Source organism: Urocampus carinirostris, chromosome 16, assembly GCF_059441175.1.
Source record: "Urocampus carinirostris isolate Australia breed hairy pipefish chromosome 16, RoL_Ucar_1.0, whole genome shotgun sequence".
NCBI classification, from domain to species: Eukaryota; Metazoa; Chordata; class Actinopteri; order Syngnathiformes; family Syngnathidae; genus Urocampus; species Urocampus carinirostris.
In genome coordinates this window covers 34,508,211-34,527,959 of record NC_142364.1, presented here as the reverse complement: position 1 = coordinate 34,527,959, position 19,749 = coordinate 34,508,211, and the positions used below count along the sequence as shown (strand labels likewise).

The 19,749-nt window shown below is 38.4% G+C and overlaps 1 protein-coding gene across 2 annotated transcripts in view; it reads left to right on the top strand.

The window, feature by feature from the left end:
* Positions 1 to 10,844, top strand: part of crata (carnitine O-acetyltransferase a) — a 33,868-nt gene extending 23,024 nt beyond the window's left edge. For both annotated transcript variants that reach the window (XM_088319684.1, XM_088319685.1), the window contains 6 exons: positions 893 to 1,015; positions 1,115 to 1,237; positions 1,357 to 1,492; positions 2,672 to 2,734; positions 2,823 to 2,960; positions 8,918 to 10,844. In XM_088319684.1, the coding sequence (XP_088175810.1) occupies positions 893 to 1,015; positions 1,115 to 1,237; positions 1,357 to 1,492; positions 2,672 to 2,734; positions 2,823 to 2,960; positions 8,918 to 9,133 (799 nt within the window). In that variant the 3' untranslated portion in view covers positions 9,134 to 10,844. The remainder of the gene's footprint in view (positions 1 to 892; positions 1,016 to 1,114; positions 1,238 to 1,356; positions 1,493 to 2,671; positions 2,735 to 2,822; positions 2,961 to 8,917) is intronic.
* Positions 10,845 to 19,749: the final 8,905 nt, after the last annotated feature.

Sequence of the window (19,749 nt, the reverse complement as noted above, 5' to 3'; positions counted from 1 at the left end):
TCTCCAACAGGGGCAATGAGAGAAGGGTGAATGTCTGTCCATCAGGGGTTATTGGTACTGCAATAAATAAGGGGCACTGCTCCTTCTTTTTGACATCCTTTTGGTAGTTCGCTTGGGTACTTAGATAATCCCAGAACTCTCTGCTCTTCTTTTTGGTATCCTATCTGTAGTTAGAGAGGGTTGGGGGTTTGGGGTGTATGTGTGCGCCTGAGTAGTAAGAGCATAACTACACACTAATGAAGGTAGAAGAATGCGAATGCTGTCAAAACGGTACTGCAGCCAAGCTTCACCATCAAGACATATTTTTCCAAAGTGTGTCTGGAAGGAAGGTAGTGTGTTGGAGAGTGATTTACACACGTGCTGGCTGTTTTGATTTACCAGAGGATGAAAATGGTGAAAAAAAGAAAAAGACTGTTCCAAATACAGTACAAATGCCAACACAAACCCCCAAAAAGATTTAAAAATTAGAGTATATTCGAGCTCCTCTAGAAGAGACACGTTCATGCATGCGGCAGACAGGCAGCTTGACAGAGGCTGCAATAATTTCAGCCAGAAGATGGCATCAACAAGTAGAATATGTTTGAAGTTACGAACACCACTTTGAACAATAAACCCAACCAAACACACATTTATCTGAGAAAAGTTTGATTAATCAAAACATTTATTTAAATGCAAATTTATCACTCACAGGTCATGCACAAAACATGTGACTCAGAGCTTGTCTTAATTAACTAGTTAGTGAAAATTGTTTGATAATCAGTACAAAATTTAAAATCAATTCATTAATTCCTACCACTGATTACACAATTTAGAAATTTCTAAAACTCTTCTCTTTTGCCCAGCTGTACGCTTGATTAAACTTACCCCTGTGGTTTGCATCATTTGTCAACAGGAGGAGGCCCTCCGATTCTGTCCACTCTCCAATAACGCCTTTGCCAATGCCAAAAAAGCTGTGCTTTAACGTCACACCAGAGATCAAGAAGTACATTGAAGAAGCCAAAAAGAGCATGAATACGTGAGAACTGCTTTTTATCCCCTCACTCACTGTTCAATAACGATTAAATTGCTACGACATCCTCTTGGACCAACGACAATGTCAATATTCTCATCACAGGCTTGCCGATGACCTCGATATGAAGGTTTTTGTGTTCAGCCACTTTGGAAAAAATGTTGCAAAAACCCACAAGATGAGTCCTGATGCGTTTATACAGGTGTCATTACAACTGGCTTATTACAGGTTAGGTAGACGCAAGGCTTGACTTCAATTCTTATCACTTTTAATCTTTTAGTTCAGTTGAAGCATATAGTGATTTGTATATCCAGTAATATTATTATGTCTTTTTTTTCCCCTTGCAGAATGTATAGACATTGTTGTGCGACTTATGAAAGTGCCTCCCTGCGCATGTTCAAGCTTGGGCGCACTGATACGATCAGATCAGCATCGAACGCCTCTTCTGACTTTGTCAAGGCTTTTGATGATCCAAACAAACAGGTAGGATATGCTTCTTTTTTAAACTTTATTCTAGGACATTGTTTATTATTTAGCACATCCTTGTGGTAATACAATACGGATTAATTAAAAAAAAACAAAATACATGAAATATCTTACTAATGTGCATTTTCAAAGACTCGTATGTAGGTCAACTTTTTTATTTATTTTACTTAACATAAGGCTCACCTAATGGGAGCAGACATGATTGTGCGCCATCTCTTTACTGCTACAAGTACCCCAAGAAAATCAAAAACTTGTGAAAGCCTGAGCAAAAAAAAAAATTCAAAGGAAAATGGTGCACTTTGGTCACTTTGAGTCTCCGTAGTTTATAATCTTCCTTGTGATTTGTAGCGCTCGTTCTAGGTTGCAAAACACAATACAATGACACAGTGGCTAATTAACACAGCTATGAACGGAAATCGTTTACCTCATACAAAAATGCAACAATAGAATTGTTTTTTGTTTTGTTTTTTTAAGCACAGAAGGTAAGAAGACCATTTTTTTATCTCATCTCATCTCATTAGCCTTACCGCTTATCCTCATTAGGGTCGCGAGGGGGCTGGAGCCCATCCCAGCCATCTCCGGGCAGTGGGCAGGGGACACCCTGAACTGGTTGCCAGCCAATCGCAGGGCACACAGGGACAGACAACTCATTCGCTCATTCACACCTAGGGACAATTTGGACCGGCCAATTCACCTGAAATGTATGTTTTTGGAACGTGGGAGGAAACCGGAGTGCTCGGAGGAAACCCACGCAAGCACGGGGAGAACATACAAACTCCGCACAGGAAGTCTGGAGCTGGATTTGAACCCACGACAGGTTCCCATGACATGAACTGTGCCGCACAAGCGCTAACCACTGCGCCGCCGTGCTTACCCATTTTTTTATATTGGGATTATTAAGATTTTTGATTCCATAATTTAACTGATGGCATGTGATAACGTCCGTAAAGACGTACTGCAAGGCCATTATCGCATTAGATATTGTTTTGAAATCCACTGCGTGGATTATATTGGTCAGGTTTAAAGTTGTGTCACACAGATAACATAAAAACATTTATTATAAATGTACTACAAAATATAGCAACGTCTCTTGCAGCACAAATACCATATGTGTGGCCATGCATTGAGGCATTCTCGTTTGAATAATTTACTGTTTAAATGTACTTTTTTATGCAGAACACAGAAAAGGTGGCTCTCTTAGAGAAAGCTGTAAAAGCACACAGGTCATATACAAACATGGTGAGTGATCCTGTTGTATTCTTGGTTTCTGTATAAATGTATTTATTATTGGTGTTTATAGACTATTTCTGGACAATCATACTTTTAGGCAATTAGTGGTCAAGCCATTGACCGACATCTGCTCGGTCTGAAGCTGCAGGCTGCTGAAGAAAAGATCTCAATCCCTGAGATTTTCAAGGATCCATCCTATTCCAAAGCGTTACACTACCGTTTATCAACAAGCCAGGTATATTTGTCAAACTATGACATAACATTCAATTTCTAGTTTTGCAATGCATTAGTAAATTATTGTAGACGTTTGCATTTTAAAAACATAAATGCCATAATTTGAGTTTTGTAATTTCAATCTTTGCAATACTGATTGTTATTTTATCTAATCCTTAATGAAAATACAGATATGAGATAATCTCGGCACATAGACAAATAATTCCAAAAACATTCACCAGTTTAACCTGTGTGGCTAAATACACCATATGTTTTGGGAAAAAATAAACAAACCGAACACAAGGAAATCCCATAAAACAAACAAAAATAATGTTTTATTTATCGAATCTGCCTGATGAAGGGTTTGGAGTGCGGTAAATCTTTGTAAAAAAAAAAAAAAAAAAAAAAAGAGGTAAACGGTTAATGGTGACAATTTTGTGTCGGGATGGTTGCGTCCCGGGGACGCACGTTGATTTGCGTCCCCAGCGGGAATGATGCGTCTGGGACGCGGGTACGCGGGCAAACGAGAACACTGCACCTTATTTCGCACAAGTCTGCACTATTATCGATTTACTTCTGGAAAGAGAAGTCAAGTCATGTTTATTTTTATATCCAGTGTCTGAAACTCATGACAAAAAGTTACCAGACACCAAGGCAGACAACTCTGAAAAGTTGCCTGGCCAGCCATAAAGTTGCCTGCCCCATTTTTCACAACTTGAGACACAATAAGACAACTAATCGCAAAAAGAAACATTGTTGCAAAGTATTAAGGCTTGAGAATCAGATTATATAACAGAACAACACTTTAAAATTAAGTTTATTATAAATCTACTTATAAGATTCATTGTATGTATATGACATCGCTGTTTTCCATCTGCCATCAGTATGTGCTTGTATTGTTTGTTTGTTTGTACATGATTCAAATTGAATCGTTTCTTCCGGCGCCGTCACGAATGGCAGCCACTCCAGCAGCTCCCGTGTTATTTTCGATTGTTCTCAGCTCAGGGATGCTGCTGGAAATGTGAATTTCCCTTCGGGGATGAATAAAGTATCTATCTATCTATCTATCTATCTATCTATCTATCTATCTATCTATCTATCTATCTATCTATCTATCTATCTATCTATCTATCTATCTATCTATCTATCTAAAGGTAGAATGTAGTATTTAGCGACTCCTAGTGGTCAGGAAAAATTTGCTAAAACTAATTTTAAAAAACTCCAAAAAGACTGCTTAAAAAAAGAGAAATAGAATTGTGTGTTTTGATCACCATGTGTCTCTGGAGTTTGTCTTCTTCCTTGAGCTTTTTAGCACTCGTTTTTGCACACCAATATAACGTGATATTTAGTGGTCAAATAAACACACTTTCCCTAATTAATCTTTGATTAAAATACAGAGTGACAGTCTCATTTCCTGAAGCACGTAGAAAAATATATCCGTAAAGATTTGATAGTTTACATTTAAGGCTTTCACAATACCCAAGCTAATTAATATAAAGAGACCAAAAACATTTTTTACAAGTTAATCTCATAAAACAAACAGGAATAATATTCGAATATTCATACATTTTTGTCCGATATATTGTATATATTTTGCACTTATTTTGGTTACTTTTGTGACGTTTGGAAAAAAACTAACACATACAATACTGTGTGAGCCTGGGTCCCAGAGGGAGGGAGTGGCCTCAAGTATTCCAAAATATATTTTCTATCAATTTTGTCAATAAGGGGCTAGGTTAGCATTATTTATTCGTGGACAAATTGGTTGTGCGCGAGATTTATTGTGCGCACAAGAGTCATGTTTTTTCTGTCTGTGTTGGTCTTTTTTTTTTTTTAACTTTCTTTTACTTCTTTTTTTATGTCACGTGTGGAGATCCGTATCAGTTTGTAATAGGAAGGAGTCAAATACAACGCCTTCGGCGTCCCCGCTGCATGATCTCATCTCATCTCATCAGCTGCACTGCTTATCCTCAGTAGGGTCGCGGGGATGCTGGAGCCCATCCCAGCAATCAGTGGGCAGGGGACACCCTGGACTGGTTGCCAGCCAATCGCAGGGCACACGTGGACAGACAACTCACTCGCTCAGTCACACCTAGGGACAATTTGGACCGGCCAATTCACCTGAAATGTATGTTTTTGGAATGTGGGAGGAAACCGGAGTGCCCGGAGGAAACCCACGCAAGCATGGGGAGAACATACAAACTCCGCACAGTAAGGCCGGGAGCTGGATTCGAACCCACTCAGGAGGTTCCCACAATCTCAGAACTGTGCCGCACACGCGCTAACCACTGCGCCGCCGTGCTGCCCTCCGCTGCATAATACCTTGTCAAATTACTCCTAAAGAGAGTAGCTATGGGGGTAAGAAAATTATAGATACGTGTTTATTTGTACAGTATTCATGGTTCATGAATCCTTTAACCACTTACTGTGGTGTGTTTTGAGCAAGTACAGCCTGTCGGCGCCCATCCCTCCCCAGGACACAGATAGTACTGGTGTACTCAGGGGTCAGCAATAAATGATTGGTGAAAAATTAATGCCATTAATTGCGATTAATTAATGGAATGGTTGCTTAAACTCATAAATCCATTTATTGCAAAATTTAAATAATTATCAATTATTGCGACCCATTAATTGCGAAAATATTTGGGTTTTTTGTTAGTCGATTGCGTCAACAAACGTGCAAATTTTCACGCCGCGCGAGCATTTCGTATGCGGTCAAGGTCACATACACGCACAATCGGGACAGTGCATGCATACGCGTAAGCTACCGTGTTTCCCCCATTATAAGACCCACCCTGAATATAAGGCCCAGCTTTCTATGAGAAATGAAATTCAATCTTCCTGCAAATAAGAGGCTCATATTACCTATGAAAACCGTAGATATCAACGTTATTTAACAACGGCAATGCTTTTCTAAGAAATTTTTAGCAAAAATTTATTACTTTTGCACATATTTTTATTTCAAAACCTCAATTTTTGACGATGATTTTGAAGTAAGGCCGGCCTTATATTCGGGGAAACACGGTAGCTGTACGTACGTAGTGTGGTTGCAAAGCAGCTTTTTATTGGTCGGGACAAAATCGGGCTTGTTGATTGGCTCACGTTTTGCCTCAAGCACGTACGTCGTGGATGCACATACGCACACGTTGTACACCACTACTACTACGCTGTATTGATTGTAATCTTCGCACGGTTATGGGGCCGAAGAAAAAAATGGTTAGAGAGTACTTCGCAGATTGAGTACTACGCAGATTGATGTCGTCAACGGCAAATGGCGCTGCTCATGTGGCACCGAGCGCATCCAACGGCGCAACACCGGTTGGAGCAATTTGGAAAGCCACAATTAAAGTCAGCACTTGAAGAAAGAAAGTGATGCAAAGAAGCAGGAGTCATCCAATCCTGGATCGATAGAAAATTTCCTGTCGTCACCTTCAACCGTTTCCCGAAAAGGAATGCGAATCTTCAAGTGGCTGCGGTTGGTTTGTATCGACCTGGAGCCTTTCAATGTTGTTGATCACCAATAACTCAGAAGATATTTTTTGTACTAAAAGTAAAGATTAGAGGGACCAGTTTGTTCGACCATATTGACACGGCTAGTATCCCATTAAATTACCAATTAATGGCTAGAAATCCAATAAATACCCATTAATTGGCCTTGCCGCGAAAAAATTAACATTAATTTTTTCGCACTTAAATATTTTTTTTTTTTCCAAAAATCAATTTTTGATGACCCCTGGGTGTACTGGTTTCCAGGGTTAGCAAGAGAAGCCTCCTGATATGACTCGGTTACAGCCCCTTCAATATCTAGTCACCATTGTTTTTCAGTGTAAAGCATTATCCTGCTCTTCAGAGATGACCCGGACCTTGTCATTGATGGGCAGCGGCATGTGAAGATACTAATACTAGATTCTAAATCAATGGGGAAATTTTCTTTTGTACCACATTGTACACTAGGCATTGCATTACTTGTGGCTCTCATAATTTGGTGAAAAAAAACAATTTTTGTGGCGATGACGTAACTTCCGTTTGCTTTTGTGACATATAAAGTATCTTTGTTTTGTGTTGTTTGTCCATCCATCCATCCATTATCTGCACCGCTTATCCTCAATAGGGTCGCGGGGGTGCCATCTCCGGGCAGTGGGCAGGGGACACCCAGAACTGGTTGCCAGTCGCTGGGCACACAGAGACAGACAATTTGCTCGCTCATTCACATCTAGGGACAATTTTGACCGGCCAATTAACCTGACATGCATGTCTTTTTGGAATGTGGGAGGAAACCAGAGTGCAAGCACGGGGAGAACATGCAAACTCCGCACAGGAAGGTTGGTAGCTGGATTTGAACCCATGACCTCAGAACTGTGCCGCACACTCACTATCCACCGCCCTGCCGTGCTGCCCTGTGTTGTTTGTATTTTATCTATATTCAAATGATTTATGTATTTAAATTAATAAAAAAACAAGATAGATGAATAAATGAATAAAATGATTCCGTCAAAAATAAAGTAATACATTATTTTAGATAAGTTCCATAAATACATAAATAATTCAATAAAATGGCTCTGTTAAAAATTCATACATACATAAATATCAGAATAAATACCCTAAATTCTGGACTGATTATAAGCCGCACACACCACATTTTAAAAGGAAAACCGATTTTGTACTTACACAAGCCGTACCTGTATATAAGCCGCACGCTCCCACATTAAAAAGTGTAACACAAACACAAAATTGACCCAAACCCAACTTTAAGTCCTGCGATTGAAACTGAATGTCCTTCATTAAAGTACGCAGTCCAAAAATCACAGCCGGCGAAATGAACAGAAAATGATACCGGTACTTAAGGTTTGATGCAGACCTGCAGAATCTGGGTCCCGATGAAAGTAATCCAAGGAAAAAAGTTTATATTTCCAAAGGTAAGGGTGGGAAAAACATATATCCACTATTGTCCGCCGCGTCCACTAACACGTCACCTTTACTCCACTTCCCGTCAGCCCCTGTTTTTTTCGCCCCTTCTTTTTGATTCGCCCGTGCAAAACATATCAGAATAAGTCCCTAAAATAAATACATTACAAAAATATACAGTTGCAAATACATATTATACATGGTTACACATATTTTCAAAGAAAGATGGTACACCGAGAGAGTTTTCAAAGCTTTAATAATAATATTATAACTTTCATCCCAAACGGTGCCTGACAGGGCAGTTAATGGTAGCAACACGCTAGCCACACGATCGCAACACAGTAAACGGGTCTGTTAAAAAAACATACCGTACTTATAAAAATCACGGTAAACCGTCCTCATCTTCCTCCTTAGAACTGAAGCCATCAAAGTCGTCTTCCTCAGTGTCGGAAAGAAACTTTGTCATATAGACGTCGTCCCACGCTCCCATCCACTCCTGATTCTGTGCCCTCCTCTCCATCACGCAGCAGACCGGCTTTTCGGAACCCGTTGGTGATGGTGGATTTTTTGATGTGCCTTTCTTTTTGCATTTTGCATGATGAGGGTATGTTAACGCTAATTTAATTCGTACACAAGCCAAGAAGTTGCAGTCTTCTTCTGCGCATATATTCCACTGGTCTAAATCTTACCTTTTGTACTCAAGCGCTGCTGGCGGCCGTTAAAAAATTACATAAATTGTCCGCATCACTGAATAAGCCGCAGGGTTGAACATTTGGGAAAAAAGTAGCGGCTTATAGTCTGGAATTTACGGTAGATGTAAAATGAAGACTCATCGAGCGACTGTCAGGCACAAAACACAAAAGAATAAGTTACTTTAATTTGTTCAACAAATTGAAGGGTTTGTTCTTTGATATAAGTGTATAATAGAGTAGTAATTGTATGATAACCATGAAAAAAGTAAGGTTTGTACTTTTGCCTCTCAGGGGTTCTTTTAGGAATGTAAGCCTGGCGTTAAATGAGGGTTCACTGTATTGGCTTTAAAAACTATCCACAATATCTTTCCCTTCTCCGCAGGTGCCATCCAAGACGGACTGCGTCATGTGTTTTGGGCCTGTTGTACCTAATGGATATGGCGTCTGCTACAACCCAATGGAAGATCACATTAACTTTGCCATTTCATCTTTCAACGCTTGTAAAGAAACCAATGCTGCCGATTTGGCACAAAGTATGGCGAACGCACTGGTTGATATAAGGGCGCTGCTGGAACAAACTCCAAGAGCTAAACTGTGATGTTGCTAATGAGATAACTAAATTGACCTAACTTTACTGGTTTAATTTTTTTTTTTAAAGATATGCTAGTCAACATCATGAACTAAGTCCATATGTTTAAAGAGAACTAAATCAAGCAAAATTAGAGTTACATCATGTTTGCTCAAAGCAATTGTTCCTAATTAGTTTCAGTCATTCCGCACTTGGAAGAAGAAAACCCCCTAATGTAGTGGAGGTTCAATTGCACTTTATTATTGGACAGTTAATTATTGGACAGTTAAAAACAAATGGTAAATGCTAAATGGTCTGCATTTATATAGCGCTCTTTATGTCAATGGACTTCCCAAAGCGCTTTACAATGTGCTTCACACTTACCCATTCACACACACTAATAGCGGCCGTGCAGCCATGGAAGGTGCCAACCTGCTTATTGGGGTCATTAGGGATTCAAAAGGTCTTAGATTTCAAACTTGCCCCTCTTGGCGGAGACTTGTGCCACCACCATTTGAGAACACTGACTGAAAGGGAAATTGTTTATCATTTAGCTCCTCTTAGCAGTAGAAAATAAAGTTTGACTTGAATAATAAGTAAAAATACATAATCCTCATATAAACATGGATTTTTCAAATACCTGTGGGCCGAGAAATTTGTGTTAATTTTACATAACTTGAAGCTTACCTAGAGAGAGTTAACACGATTGTCTGCAATCTTTCTGCTAAGGGTATCCTCAAAAACCTTTCCAAATTCTCAGCAAAAAAAAAAAAATAGAAGAAAATTGGTGAGCTTTGAATCACTGTAGTTTGTATTCTTCATTGTGCTTCTTTTCGTCGGCATTAGACAATTCAGTGCCATCTGGTGGTCAAATATTACACAAGGTGTATAAATTTTGAATGTAATGGACGAGTTTTAAGTTTGCAAACAACTGTGACATCATGAAATAGTGCAGGAACCGAATGGGGTGGCAAATAACCTTTAAACACAGTTAAAATCTGTTTCTAATGACATGACACTTATAATCTGAAGTCTAAAATAATAGGTGAATTCTAAAGTTCTTTACCATAAATTGGAGTTAGCACTGCAGAGACGAGCATTTTTGTCATCATGGGTCTGGCATGTTTCTGTTGACTACAACAAGAAAAACACAGATGACTCACTCCCGCCTCAGCACTGCGGATAATATTTGCTGATTTTAATAAACTGTGCCTTTAATTATCTTAACACTTTGGGCTTAGTAGCATGTATATGCACTTCGAATGGTCAGTTATTCTTTTTTTGTACAAGATTTGAAATACAATGTGTTTAATATTATTGTGTTGAAGTGATTTATAATAATTGTATTATTGCAGTATTATTTGTTGGAACATTATATGCTGAATATTCTAAGCTCAAGTCTCTTAAATGAACATTCAAACCACAGATGTGACCAGCTTATTAAAAAAAACATCTGAAAGCAAGATTTGGACTGTACATGTTACAGAAATGAGCCAAAAACGTTAGGCAGCAAAGTATTTTTTATTTTTTTTTATTTTAACATGTTACATGTTATGAGGCTTGTGTCATATGACTATTTAATGATGATGTAACTTATGATTGGAGCATGGAAATTGTTGGGGACTACAAGGCCCTGTTATCTGTCAATTCAAAGAACAAATTCAAATATTTTGGAGTTTTGTCCTGGTGCAAAGAAAGAAACCTAAAAGAGGCTAATAAATGTAAAAACATTTTAAACTAACACTGCAACAGTTGTCAACGTCAATAAGCCATATGTAAACTTTTTTTAATTTAATTTTTAGTTTAATTCCTAACCAAATGTATGCAGTAAACAACAAAAATATAAATGATGTTTTGAAACGTTTCTAATTGAACTCAATATATTTGGATTATATGTAATTGACCAAAAGAGCCGTTTAAAATAGTTTCAATGTTTCGAAAACTTGAACTGAAACATGTGGTCGTCCTTCAGTGGTGGGGGGACAGATAGACCCTAGTTCAGGGGTCAGCAGCCTTTTCGGTGCGGAGTGCCACTTACAAATTTCCTTGGAAATCAGTGTGCCACACCAAGATTAATGACTGGCACAAATTTCTTTTAATATCCAACAGAGCTGTCATTTTACACCAGTCCAAATATACAACATGGATAGACATTTTAATCGTATTACTCAGTGTTTTTCAACCCTTTTTGAACCAAGGTACACTTTTATTTATAATTAAGTTCCGTGGCACACTGTCCGTCAAAAATGTTTGAAAATGAAGTTATGTCAAATATTTCACTGTACTACCTCATGAGCGGATAATTAGTATATAAAAAGAAGAAAATAATACTTAATATAAAAAAGAATGATGTGCTTTATGTTATTATTTTTTACAGAACAATCTTAAACCACTTTGTTAAATAAATTAAGTTATTAAATGTACTGTGCTACCTCAAGAGCAGATAATTAGTACATAAAAATGTATATAGAACTCTACTGCCACCTACGTATATGGATGACTATTACAGTTCCTTGTCTGAAGAGTGCAAAAATAGTGAATAATTTTTTGATAAAATTCCAGTGGCACACTGGTATAACTGATCTATTTATCTTCCACTGTTTCTTGTTCATCAATTAACTAAGATATGAATGTGAACAACATGTTGAAAGGCCTGTAGCCATTCTGACTTTTTACCACAAGAATTAACCAGAATCAACCATTCTTCATCAACTATAAACTACAATCGAAAAACAACTGCTATGGACAGCTATCATACCATTCATCAATGATATCTTGTTGCAGAAAATATCAAAACTTGAAATAACAGCAGCAATGCAAAAGGCACACACACGCTTCTTTAAAATATCCGCCATCAGTAAATGGTTTTTCGTGCTTTTTTTATTCAGTGAGCAATTTGTTAGATAGCTTCAGTGGTGGTGTTTTTAGCAGCGACAAAGGTGTTTAGGGTCTGTGTTTGTTTGGCGTATCTGGACACAGCGAGTTTTAATGTCTCCGCTTTGTATTCATGTTCATGTTTAGTCTCGTAATGACGTTTAACACTTGATGCGGGAGGTACAACGCTCTTGGGGCATAATGCACAAAACAGCACGGTCATTTTTCGTAAAAAGCCCCATCTTACCATGCTGGCTGGAGAGAGCGCAATCTTTTCGCTCGAGGAGCCGTCATGATTTGTTCGTTGGCTGGGTCTCTCACTCTTTCTCTCTCTCTCTCTCTCTCTCTCTCTCTCTCTCTCTCTCTCTCTCTCTCTCTCTCTCTCTCTCTTTCTCTCTCGCTCTCTCTCTCTCTCTCTGCGAGGCGCCGGGCAAACTTACACTAAAAAATTCACTTAAAGCCTAACGTAAATCCTTTACATAACATGGCGTGCAACTGAAGATGTCTAAATTTCAGGTAAATGTGCTTTAAAAAAACCCAAATCATTATTATTTGGCCGTGCACTCACCATTGTTGGCACGTGTGCCAGAGGTTGCCTACCCCTGCCCTAGATGGTGCTAGAGTTAATTTCCCACTACCTTCTCTCAAAAAGTGTACTTACAAAGTTTTTTTTAAACAATACACATATGTCACTGATTTATAAGTTTATAGTTGAGTAGATACAGAGAGAAGATATCAATGAATTTTGAACTTGCAAAGAAAACAGGAGAGTACAGTACCAAAAAAACCTCATGATGAAAAAGTTCCAATTTGTTCTAATTGTCCTCCCTCCCCCTAGCCCTTTCTTCTTATTAAATCTCCTAGGTTACAAAAAGTGGATCCACCCTAAAGGCTGGAAAATCAAAGAACAGCAATATTGTTGTCTATTAGTAAGAATGATGCAAACAGTGCGAAATAATCAAAATAAAGAATCAACATTGAGCAAAAATTGTCAAAATACCATGCAACCCTGGCATCCTATGAAATCTCCTTTGCAGGTATCCAATAGTAAAAAACAGAACCACATTCTTTATTGTAAGCAAGTAGAATGTGTGGTCCCTTCTCAAGGTTTCTTCATTTTCCTCATGGTGAGGTGTTTGAGTTTTTCCTTGCCCTCATGTAGGTTTTAGATCAGGGGATGTTGTTATAATAGTCTGTGGTTTGCAATAATCTGTGCAGCCCTTTGAGACTCTTTGTGATTAAGGACTATATAAATAGACATGACTTGACCTTAAATAATTCTACATAAAAGGATAAACCCTAATAATCTGTCTACCAGATTTGCCAACAACCTCTAGCAAAAAGTACAGAATTATTATTTTTCGACAAGTACTCACTCCCACATTTGAAGAAAAAACTCAAGATCACATACATGAAACAATCGTAAGGGCATTACAAAGTGCAACATATTTGCATTCAGAAACACTAAAATAAATAAAGTAAAAAACATTGCAATGGTCAGTAAATGTTACTTTTATAGAGCAAGTGCAGAGAAATAAATATGGAATCACTCAATTCTAAGAATAAAATATGGAATCATGAAAAACAGACAAAAAAATAACAATCAAAACATATCACTAGTAGTAGTTGCAATACGTTTGGCTTTTATGACAGCTTGCAGTCTGAGGCATGGACTTTGAGTGACAAACAGTATTCTTTATCAATCTGGTTCCAACTTTCTTTGCAGTTGCCAGATCATCTTTTCGGGTCGGAGCCTCGCTGTGGACTATTTCCACCACAAGTTTTCGATTGGGTTGAAATCTGGGCTATTTGCAGGCAATGACTGGATGTGTCTTCATTTCTTTTAGTGTTTCTGAATGCCAATATGTTGCACTTTGGAATGACCTTACGGTTGTTTCATGATGGTGATCTGAGTTTTTTTTCTACAGACTAAAATGTCTCAGTGAGGGCATGCCCAAGACTGGTGATTCCATACTTTTTGCTAGGGGTTGTAACTGTGCAATAGTGAAGGTTGTGTTGTATTCAAGTAAATAAATTGAAGAAGTGACAAGTAAACTGGTCATTTAAACTTTTTCGTGCCACATCAAAGTGTGTTGTGGTAAATACATTTGCATTTGTAGAATAGATTTGCATACATTTAGAAATTTAGAAAGACTTGCTTACAGTTGTGAGAAGAGGTCATGTTGACATCAGTTCGGGAAATTCTTGCATTTGTGCAAGCTGGGGAGCAAGCTGCTGGCAGGCAGCTCTTGTTATTTCCGTCTAGCGCTGACTAGCAAAAATGTACTCTTGTGAAGACAATAATATTTCCTGTCCAGATGTTTCCCAAACGCTGACTAGCTGATAAAACTGGGAAAAACAAATTATGTAACACCGAACCGCCTGTTTGGGGTGTACGCATTTGTGGCTATAAGACATTGCCATGTCCCGATGTCAATTGAGAAACTTCATTGATGCATCAATAAAGTTGTATCTCCCTCCAACGCAGCTGGCTCCTGTCCATTTTCCTTATCCACATATGAGAAGACTTTTCTCTCGATTATCGAACCTCCAATTTCTCCAACATTCAATGGCGCCCAACGTGGATTTGGCACTTAAATAAACAGAAAAGGGAAAAGACTTCTCAGTGGAACTGTCTCGAATGAGCGGTTGAGGTAAGGAAAGTTTTTTTCTCTCCTTGTTTCAATTTGCTTGTCGAGATTCGTGGGAGGACGGGAGCCTGTGACGTCGGAGCTAAATTATGAAAATTCGTGCACGTGGATTTCCGTCTATAGTCAGGCCCAAGTTCGGACGGATGAGATACATAGACTGAGTTGAGAATGTTGTCCGACGGGATTCTGAGCTCAGAGAATCCTGTTTGTTGTGGGACATGGCTGCTTGAAAATGAAAAAAGGATAATTTACCTGGATAAAAGGTGCAGCGGCGTCGGTATTTGTATATTTATTATTGTCTTGAGTTCTGTGTAGAAGCGGTGATAAGACGTCGTCATTTGCTGAAGTGACAGTTCGAGAGTGGACGATCTATATATGGTTAATACGGGGCATGTTTTATGTGTTTCCCTAGTCGATTGATGATTGGGAGTCGGACATGTAACCTTGCACTTAAGAAAGAGTGTGGTGCATGGAAGCTCGCCATTTTCTACAATCTGAAAGGTTATACCGACGTTAGAAAAATGAGCAGTAATCAGATGGTGTATTATTAAGATATATTCGCATAGAACAAGCGATATGAAGAATGTGTGTGTGACATGAGTCAGGCTTGCGCTGACAGGTGTATTCTTTTACATTTTACGGTCTTGTATGTGCGTTAGGATGTCTTGCTTTTTTGTGGGTTATTCTCGCCCCCACCGCTAACCCGCTTACCCCCACCGCTCTCCGTCTTTCCCTGTGTGAGTTGAGCTCAACCGTGTGTATTCCCGCTCCGATCACCCCGACCCCACCCCCGTCTTTCCCCCGTCTTTCTCTCCTTTACTTTATGTAACGTTATGTTTGAGTCGTTTACGTTACGGAGGGGGTCATGGAAAATAAATAAAAGTGGAGGGATTACTTAATTCGTCCAGTGCTCCGTTTGCGTGTGGCCTTTTAATTTGTGAGATCTTGTTCCGATAAACGTGATAAGTATAGTTTGGGTAAATTGAGGAAACAATTTGGCAAGCATTTTCAAAAGACAATGAGGAGCAGATTACTCGATCTTGAGGAAGACCATGAAAAATTTAAGAATTTAATTGCTAAGGTGATGTCTTCATGGTCATTTAACCTAGACTAAACATCCGAGTTTGTAAACATGACCGATTTAACAGGATTCAGAAGTCAGACGGACTGTTGAGAAGGGCTGAAGATGGACAGAAAAACAAACAAAGAACAAACAAAGACGTTCACTCATCCGTTGTCTGCGCCGCTTGTCTACAGCAGGGTCGTGGGGACACTGGAGCACATCCAGGCTGTCCTCAAACAGTGAGCAGGGGGCAATCTGAACTGATTGCAGCCAGTTTCGAGGAGAAAGAGGTAGACAACTGGGCACCAAGGTCAGTGTGGCACTGATAAAGCTCATGGACACATTCCAGCGGCAGATTGCGAGTGAACGTCACAATGGACTGAGCCAGACGGCCAAGGCCGTCGACGGGGCGGTGATAACGAACAACACGAGTCTGCATTGAATCATGCTAGAATCTTGTTGATTGACGTAGTGTTTACAAACCTGAGGAATATTGATACGTTTGGATTGTGAATTATTTTATTTTTAACACAGAAATACTGCTAAAATTGTATTTTGAATCTGCTTTCCAGGAAATCGGTGATGTGTCTCCAGATGCAGGAGCATCAGGAGGATTATTAAGGAGAATAGGTAACAGGGGAATACCTTTGACTTTATATCAGATACAATTGCACAATTTAAAAATATTATGCAAGGGGGAGGTGTGAAATAGCTGGAGAAATAAGGGTGTAGGTCTCCGTATTTACGGGCCACGGTAGACGGAGTGCTCAACCAACATATGAAATTTGTGCAGAGAATAATAATAATAGGAGTAATAGGAATAATAGGAGCAGTGCCATCAAAAGATCTAGGTGCGGAAACAGTAATTAGGTTTTTGATTAGAGAAGTTATTCCGCGATTTGGCATACCGTCAGAAATAAGCTCGGATAACGGTGCGGCATTTGTTCAAAAGGTCGTGAAGGGCATCTTACAAAAACTACACATTAAACAACGGTTCGGTGAGGTTTATCAACAAAGTCAAGGGATGGTGGAAAAGAGTAAATGGAATATTAAAATCAAAGATAAACAAGATCTTTGTGAGTACTAGGCTCAACTGAGGGGATGTGAGGGCAACGCTGGCCGCGGTCCAGGTCGAGGGTAGCTCAACATGGTACCATCTGAACCACGGTACCACGGCTCACGCTGCCACCGTCAACGAGACCAAGCAAGATCAACAGGGCAGTAACGTTAAATTAGGAAAACAAGATGTGGGTGACAAAGCTGTGTGTGATAATAAATTGTCTGATATGATTGTTACTAGGAGCAGAGCTCGAGAAATCGCAGCGGCGAATGGAAATTGTGGTTCCGAAAGTGCAACCGGAGATCCAAAAAGCGACGCTGCAGTTGCAGACCATGACGCATCCTAGAGACAGCGGCCCGGTTAAGTGTGACACTACTGTATAACATGCCAAAACGGTTGAGGATTTGGAAAGTACAAGTACATTTTACCTCATGAAGGGCTCACTGGCCCTGAGGTATGGAAGCTCGAAAGTACCAAAATCAAAAATATTACAGGAAAAAAGAAAAAATGTGAGATATGACGAAAATGTGTAAAATATAATTTTTAGAATATGGTTTCATAAGAAACATGCACTCGAAATCTTTTAAAGGGACAGTGTGTATAAATTGACCCCAAGATGTCTTTGCACTGTGGAGTGCAACCGAAATAAAAGTGCTTAACAGGATGAATAGGAGAGTCACAGTGCCCACATAAGCACTATTTTTCACTGCCTCTAGGTGATGCTCATGTTATGTTATGGAAAACTCCAGTAACTCCAGTTTACAGTCACGTAGTCACACCAGCAGTCCCTGTTTTGGATGCAAATTGCTAAAAATACTTTATAAGAAAGCTAATTAAACGATTTAGGTTCACTATCAAGACATTTCTAATAAAAACTCGCAGGAAAAAACCTTAACCGAGAACGAACGTTTTATCCAGAAGCTGTAGCAAAGAAACTCAAACGTTTTGATTGGGTAAGTGTTAGGAACTATAAACAGGACATGCGCATTTTGCTCCATTGCCCAGCGCCTGTGCTAAAAGTAAATACGTAAGTATCTTCAGTTGTAGGGATTTTTAACATTTTCATTTTGAGACAAAATGACAGACAAAATGAGCGTCAGCACTCATAAGTGACGGCGGGAGGGAATCGAATTTTAAGTCCTGCACCTCTATTGATATGGAACACTCAAACGTCACACAGTGAAAATTAAAATCGCTGAATGAAAGTACCGTAGAAATACTACGACAGTAATACGGTAATAGAGAAATGCCCCTAGAGGTATACTAAACAGTATCACAAAACTAACGATTCAATATAGTACTTTAAAACAAAGACATAGTACACTACATCAATTAAAAATAAATAACTACAGAACTAAATACTAAGTTAAGTGCAAGAAGGGCATTTATGAGCTGGCTCTCGTCAATAAATTGAGGAAAAAGCAGTTTTGTCCAATGAAAAAGACTGACTTAACCAATTACCAACAACAATGACGTAATCTCGTAGCGACGAGATCTCATTAGCTAAGATCAGCGTGCAGAAGAATAAAAACTCATACAGCAAAACCACAGTAACGATGATGTAATGCGTTGAATCTTTGTTAAAGAGGAATTAAATGATAATGACAATTTAAAGGAAAAGGTTGCGTCCCCAGCATGAATGATGCATCTGGGACACAGGAACATGGTGAAATGAAAACACTGAGTGTATAATACAAGATAATTATACAGAATAGTTTAAAAAGAAAGACTGTTTAAGTAACAAAACTAATCATCTCTCGTTGAATATGCGAATGGAAAAAGGGTAAGAACTTTTAAGACGTGTAGTTATGCTCCTAATAAAGCAAGGGCGAGTAAAACAAAGAAGACGACTGGAAACCGTCCATAATTTCAGTGTCCATCTTTTCGTTGGTTATAAATGGACAAATTCAAAAGAGGCGTAATACGTAAAAGGATTGTTTCCTTAGTTTTTCTCATATTCAATAATAGATTACTAGTGGTATGAATGATTTCGAATTATCAAAAATTGAAAGAAGTTTGAAAATGACGACATATTATCACAGGGAAGAAAATTGGAGACTAGAAATCATTAATAACGTAGCTGAAGCTATTTCAGTCACTGAATGAAATATTTCTTTTAAAAAGAAAAGAAAAAGAAAAACAAAGGGAACTACGGCAATTGTGTAAAAACGAAGATTGTTGCGCGGAATAAAAGATTAAGATAGTAATATAAAATAAATACGAGTCAACAAGATAATTCATAAGTGACAAGTAGGTATTGCTTTATATCGAATCAACAATAAGAGATTAAGATTACAGAGGGATGAAAAGACAATTAGAAATTTTTGACATTGAGTTCGAGTTGGCAGTTTTTTAGGACAATTGATTCCACACTAAATTTTTAGAATGAGTGTTACGTTCGACAAATGATTAATAAATGTGAAACAATAGCTGACTTATGGTTGGGTTAAGTTAAAATGAAACATTGTCTATGGAAAAGAGCATTTTTTTTTAGAAGACAATGAGAAAAAGATTGATCAATCCTGGAAAGGATTAAAGGAATTAAAAATAACGGATTAATGGATTTCGAGACATATGGTGATTTAAAAATATAACTGCATGGGAAATGAATGGATAGAAATTAATTAAACTAAGATAATGTCTACTAGTACTTAAATTTACAGGAAAATTTAGAAATTGAATAACCTGGCTAATTTACAAAAACATCTCAGTACGTAAGCACGATAAAACTTAACGAGACTCTAAGTGCCCCTGAATTCCACAAAATACTTAACCTAGTATATTGATTTGCTCTAATTCTGAAAATAATAATAAAAAAAAGAAACACTAAGACAAATTTTAATGATTTAAATAAGAATAATTTGCTGAAAATTGGGTATGAAAAGCTTGCGACAAAAATATGAAAAACAACACATTATGTAGTGTTTTTGGAGTTCCTCAGGGTCTTGGAAGGCACTACATATATGCGCATCATTTATGATAAGAAAGAATATACCTT